The 6,289-nt window shown below is 41.2% G+C and overlaps 1 protein-coding gene across 1 annotated transcript; it reads right to left on the bottom strand.

The window, feature by feature from the left end:
• Positions 1 to 784: 784 nt before the first annotated feature.
• Positions 785 to 3,532, bottom strand: LOC140321176 (neuronal-specific septin-3-like; the record flags this gene model as incomplete). Its single annotated transcript, XM_072398030.1, has 5 exons — positions 785 to 880; positions 1,532 to 1,649; positions 2,360 to 2,497; positions 2,650 to 2,731; positions 3,416 to 3,532. Coding segments are annotated over 5 exons (551 nt in total), but the record flags the coding sequence as incomplete, so codon positions are not given.
• Positions 3,533 to 6,289: the final 2,757 nt, after the last annotated feature.

Here is a 6,289-nt window from a genome sequence, read left to right as displayed (position 1 = left end):
AAGTGTTAATAGAAAGTGTAGATAGAATATTATAGATAAAAGGATGAGAAATGGAATTTTCTTCAGTGGTAATGTATGCATTAGCCAGGATCTAATATTCTTCATGCAGTTAAATTCCTGAACCTGCAGAGACAAGTCTGTTGGTGCTCTACAGGTTTTCTAAAGCTCTGGATCTCTATGGTGCCATTGATTAACACAAGTGTTCCGCTTCCAAGAACCAACCTGCTGGAATATTAAAGACAGATTGTGGTGTCCAAAGGCTGTTGAGAGGTCTTAGAGAAAGGGACAGAGATGTTTCATATGGTGTATTGTATGTGGATTATACAATTTCAAGCTCATGCAAAAAGTTAGGGGCCATACGTTCACTTGACTGGGTCAAAGAAGCATCTTAATTAGAGAGTCTCAATCCGGAACAAATAATAATAGAGTCCAACAGGGAACATTGGTGATCCAAGTAAGTGCCTATTGCAGAAAGGACCAGACGAGTTACATCATCTGGCTTCAGCCTGGACAATTAAGGTGGCCAAAGATCATCTCCATGAAGTAAAGAAAAAAGAAGATGGCGGCACCCTTGGACGGAACAGGGATAGGTGAGTATGGTGGGTTTAGTTCTGCTTTGACCCCAACTGGATGACTTTTTGTTGGGTAAAGCAATCTGTACCATAAACAATTGCCCTTTTTGTTACTAACGTTTTACCTTATTTTCATATCACTGCTATAGATCACCTCCGCTTGTATTAATTCAAAATGTCATAAAGATGAACATGAATTTAACATTGCTTACCCGGATTTTGTTGTTAAGTAGCGTCTCTGTTGTCTCTTCATCCAGCTCTGGCTGTGGGTACACGCTGATGCCATGAGCCTGCAGGTCCTTCCTTATCTACAAGTAACAGCAATGCATTGTAAATAGAAAAGTCAATGTTTGGCTTGTAATAAAAATAATGAACCCCGGTCAAGAAATTAGGTCGAGGCAACAGGTCCTCGTTGCAGCGTCACTTCTTTTACTTCTTTACTGTCCATTCATCCACCAAGAGTGAAGAATGGCTGCCCTGTCTAAGCTTCAAACTACTCCAACTGGAGCTTACATTGGGCTGAGCACTTTCCTTACCCTATGTAACACCGCTCAGCCAATCATTACGTACCCATGCTGTCACATGCTCCTTGATACCCAGAAGTATCGGGTACCTTCTTGCATTGTCATGGCTAGCAGGGCGCATTAAAGACAAGTATATGCTGCTGGGGAGGAGAACATTAAACAAACCTGTTGCTTCCCTTTTCTTGGCAATGCACAGGTTTACTTTATTCTTTGTTTCAATGCCTTACAGCTAGTAGCTATACCTTGTAGAGTGACCAGTTATCTCCAAACATGACAACTCATCAATAGTTGAGTCAATGGAAGAACTGGATTGGTGTCTACTAGGCATGAAAGACATTTTGAGGAAATCAGTTTTCCATACTCCAGTGAATGAGATTTGTGAACCTGATTGCTTATGCTTTGTACACATTCATTGTGTTTATTAAAGGCACTTACCCTCTGCTTAAACTCTTCTCTCTCCTCCAGTGTGAGCGTGTCGGCTTTTGCAATGACGGGTACAACATTTACAATGCGGCCTAAGCGTTTCATGAACTCGAGGTCCAGCGGTCTGAGCCTGCGGGTTTGAGAACAGTTAAAAGGTAATACCCCTGATACTGGTTCACATTGCAATACAATGCATATATAGCTGCCATAATAAATAAAGGTAAATAAAGATAATAATAAATAAAGGTGAAGCTGGGATCCTCTGACCACCCTCGGCACTTAATAACTTGTATGCTCTGCCAATCTTTATGGGTGGGTGGAGGAGATACAGTAAGCCTGTTCCAGCTTATTAGGGGAAGAACATTAAAGAATAGAATAGAACCTGGAAAGGCAAATTCTAGCCAGATTAAATGTCAGCTACATAATAGTTCTGTAAATAAAGTCCTTAACAAGTCCTTCTCATTTATTAACCCTTAGTTAACCCTAATCAAGTGCAATACATTCATTGTACTTGCAGCAAAGTCACAGGTTTGCGCTATCCATTTACCTTACACAAGAAGCAGGTAAAAAGTAGGGCAGCAGGAATGAAATTTGGGTCATAACACAGTGGGGAATCACAGAAATGAATCATCACTTTGTTTAATGGTAAGAACTCCATCGATGGATGAAATGCTGCAAAATTTCAATCACTAGCAGGGGAACAGCAATAGAGTGAGACAAAGGCATAATGTCACCGGTAAAGTTTGGAGAACTTTGCCAATGGGGCTAGTGGGATATGGTCTTTTGTGCAAGTATTATCTAAGAGAAAATAATCAATTCCCTAAACTAGCTGGCACTTACCAATGGCCTGTCGGAGGGATGAAGTAGATACAACTGTGGATGCGGGAGTCAGGAATACGACGCTTCCGGTTCACCAGAATCTCTTCTCTTAGGTACTTTTCGTACTGTTCGTGGATGTATTTGATAATCGGGTCCCAGCTAAAATGTAAAGGCAAATTAGAAAGGTGATATGTATAGGTGTTCACGGTCAAGAACTAAGATTTTGGAAAAGAAATAGGTAATGGCTTTTTACCCTATTGATTTAGAAAGAAAGGGAAAATTAATGAAATATTTTATCACATTTTTCCTACCAGTTCTGGTTGTTGATCTGATCTCCAAATCCTGGTGTGTCAATGACGGTAAGTCTCATCTCCATCCCTCGTTCCTCGATTACTGCAGAGAGTAGAGAGAGTCAGGTCTAGTCAATGTATGCCTATCTATTGGTCATTAACCATCCCTCCTTTTTTTAAAAATGTCTCTTTCCACAACTGTAGACTTTACCATCTCATTTTAGTTAACATTTATTGACACTGTTAAGATTGATGGCAAACACAGTCAGAACGAGTGCTGTATACACTCCAGATTCTGGTCCGATATCAGGCCTGAGGTGATTATTGGACAAGAATCATTTGACGTGTTTACATAACAATGGTCCATTGTTAGCAGACCATCACACCTATATAATTTATACCTATATGCTCCAACCCCTTACAAATATAAGGAGCTCCTCTCCACCCCTTTAGGAAGCATTCTCACATGATTATGGTGCCTTTGTGAGAATTTCGCCAAAATAGAATTTGTGAGGTCAGGTTCTGATGATGGACGAGAAGTCCTAGCCTGTGACAAGCGTTTCAATTTAATAAAACAGTGTTCAGCAGGAGAAATAGTCATTCTGCAGAAAAGAGCCTCCTGCAAATTCTTACCACAAGTTTGGAAACACACAAAAAGAAAATGTTATTGAATTAACAGAACTCGCTAACACCCAAACCCAATAATTTGGAGGGTTGTCCACATACTATTGACCATATATTGTCTTTCTCCTGTTGGTGCAGTTTGATAATCTGGATCATTTCTCACCTTGGCTGATGGCTTTTAACTCCAATGTTTTGGGGATGCCGGCACCAGGAGTTTTACGAATTACTTTGGATTTGAAAAGCGTATTCACCAGTGTGGATTTTCCCAAACCGCTCTGACCTGAGAACAAGTATAAAAAACAGGAGTTAGCAGAAAGCAAGTACAAATAAACATCTACATAAACTGTTATAGTAACCAATCAAATGTCCTGATTTATTTTTAGTACATAAAACAGGACATAAAAGAACAAATTCTGAATATACTGACAGTAAAAAGCAGAAAAAGGAAGACAGAGTTTGCTATTTTTGGAAGGGAGAAACAGATTCTCCAAGTAAAGGAACAGAAAGTCAGTTACTTCTACTGAAATAATGACAAGGCCTTGAAAGTTTGGCTGCATGATTCTTCGGCAGTGTGCATCTTCCTGCTTACAAGACAATATGCCTTTATCCTTGCAAATCAGCAAGGGGGTGTTACTCAATAATGGACCACACCACCTGCTGAAGTAGGTTAAAACTGAGCATCTCTGTATCAGGCTAATGCTAAAAACAGTCTCATATGTTCATTTTGCAAGGCTGCTGCCAAATTTAGTGGTATGATAAGACTATACCCAGTTTCAAGACGAATTCCTGGGTGCTTCAAGGTCAAAAACCAAAGTGTGTCCCCTCCTATGAGCAACAAACTGCTTCTGAAACATTGATTTCAGGTCATGTTGTCTTGGTGGCCCTGTCCTGCTGGAGTGTCCAAGCACACATTTTTTTAATCCTCGGCCCTGGCCTGCCCTCATCTCTTAGGGATTCTGGAGTAGAGCTATCTCTGCAATTGTAACCAGCTCCAGCTAGCTGCCACAAGTGCAATGATGGTGTCACACTCTCAAATGGAGTTTCCTATGTCCAGCTCTGAGAGGGAAACATATTCAACATGGAAGGGAGTGGAAATTTAATCTGCTTTTGGAACATTTTCCATTTCCATCTCTAAGTGATATAGAAAAATGAAGGGTTTTTACCCCATTCCCCAAGTTTTGATCAGAAATCCAAATCCACTGAAAGCAGAAGGAACAAGGTACGTAGGAGCATGACTGTGGTGCCAGAGGTGTGGAGTGTAAGCTCACCCACCAGGTCTTCTTTAGAAAACCCTGTAAGAAGTGGCAGACTTTAATGGCAAAGGCAACAGGTTTCAGACCTTGGTCACACAATTGTAGATGGCAACTACCAGGCCCAGAAGGAAGGTGCAGTACAAAGTTTACAAGTAAGATCACTTCCAGGTATAAGCCAAAAGTCAGGGAAGGCAGCAAACAAGCCTAGTCTGGAACAAGTTTTGCATGTAGAGACATGGGAATCCATGTTCACAGGGGACATGATTGTAGAAGCTTAAGGTCAAAGCACCACAGGATCACAGGAGCATGGGGTCAGCAGAGCATTGAGGGAAACTGGAGCACAGGGTCATTAGAGCACAAAGTCAGTGGGGCACAAGATTAGTAAAGCATAGAGTCATTAGAGCACAGGGTCAGTGGAGCACAGGGTCATTGGAGCACAGGGTCAGTGGAGCACAGAGTCAGTGGAACATAGAGTCATTAGAGCACAGGGTCAATGGAGCATGGTTTACTATAGCAAAGGTAATGGCAACAAAGCATGGGGTCACACAGTGTTAGTGTAACATAGTGTAACTGGAGCAATAGATTACTGAAGCATGGGGTCACTGGAGGATAGGGACAAGGAAGTATGGGGTCATGTAAGGTGACCCACCTTGCGTAACACAAGGTCTTCAGAACCAGGAGGAGGCTTGGCACCGCATGTAATGAAGATGTATGAAGCACTACATGTGAAGAGAGGTATAAGGCACCGCATGTAATGAAGATGTATAAAGCACTACATGTAAAAGAGAGGTATAAGACACTGCATGTAATGAAGATATATGAACCACTACATATAAAAGAGAGGTATAAGGCACTGAAATAGGGTACTACATGGGACAGCACCAATCTGAACGTGAGTATCACAGCAGCAGCTTCTTTTTGTATTTGTTCAACCTGCTTTAATTAACAATAATTGTGCAGTGAGAGGTAAATGCTTTTCTAAACACCCCAAGTTATTCAATTCATCATTTTCACACCATACCCGGAGGGCTCTCAGCGCTGTGTGCAATTAAAGTCCAAGTAATACTAAACCTATTCTATACAATCTGAAGATAAACGGTTTCAAGTGAGTCATAAAAATTCACCAAAGGTTTATGAGAGCGTGTCCAAACTGATTCGATAATCTCACATTATATGACACCTGCTATGAAGGCAGTCAAGCAGAAATCTATTTTATGTTTCCCACCATAGGAGGCGAGCTCGGGTGGGTGTTCTCGGGTGAACTTTTGTAGAGAAAAGCTTCTGAGCCGCACATAAAAAGTTTGGAAGCTCCATTGATTTACAGGGGAGTTTGGTTGGCAGACGTTCCCCACCCCAATCTATTAGAAAGTGCTGACAGTTTATGTGCAACCTCCAGGATTATCATCCAAGAGTCTGTCTGCAAAATTTTCCATCCAATCCCCACTTTAATAAATGATCTGCACATTAAAGAGCGCAGGGTGGAGGAGCCTTCCAGGTAGCACTGAGGGTTTTTTTTGGGGGGGAGGGACGGGTAAATTCCTTGATCTTTTTTTGTTTTTCTTTGTTTTTGGTGTTTTTATTGCAGATGAGATTTTATATATTAGTTTTATATATTATTATTATATAATACATGACGCGAAAGAGGGGAATGGTTGTCACTAATACAGGAAGACAGTTACACTTGAATTTTAAGGGGCAAACAGGAACCCCATTACACCTGGTCACATATAAATTGGGAACCCCCCCCCCCAGAGAACAATGGAAACCAGAGAAGTTTGTTTCAA

The sequence above is a fragment of the Pyxicephalus adspersus genome, unplaced genomic scaffold (assembly GCF_032062135.1).
Source record: "Pyxicephalus adspersus unplaced genomic scaffold, UCB_Pads_2.0 Sca1119, whole genome shotgun sequence".
NCBI classification, from domain to species: domain Eukaryota; kingdom Metazoa; phylum Chordata; class Amphibia; order Anura; family Pyxicephalidae; genus Pyxicephalus; species Pyxicephalus adspersus.
The sequence above is the reverse complement of the archived record's forward strand: the minus strand, read 5'-3'. Positions and strand labels throughout refer to the sequence as shown.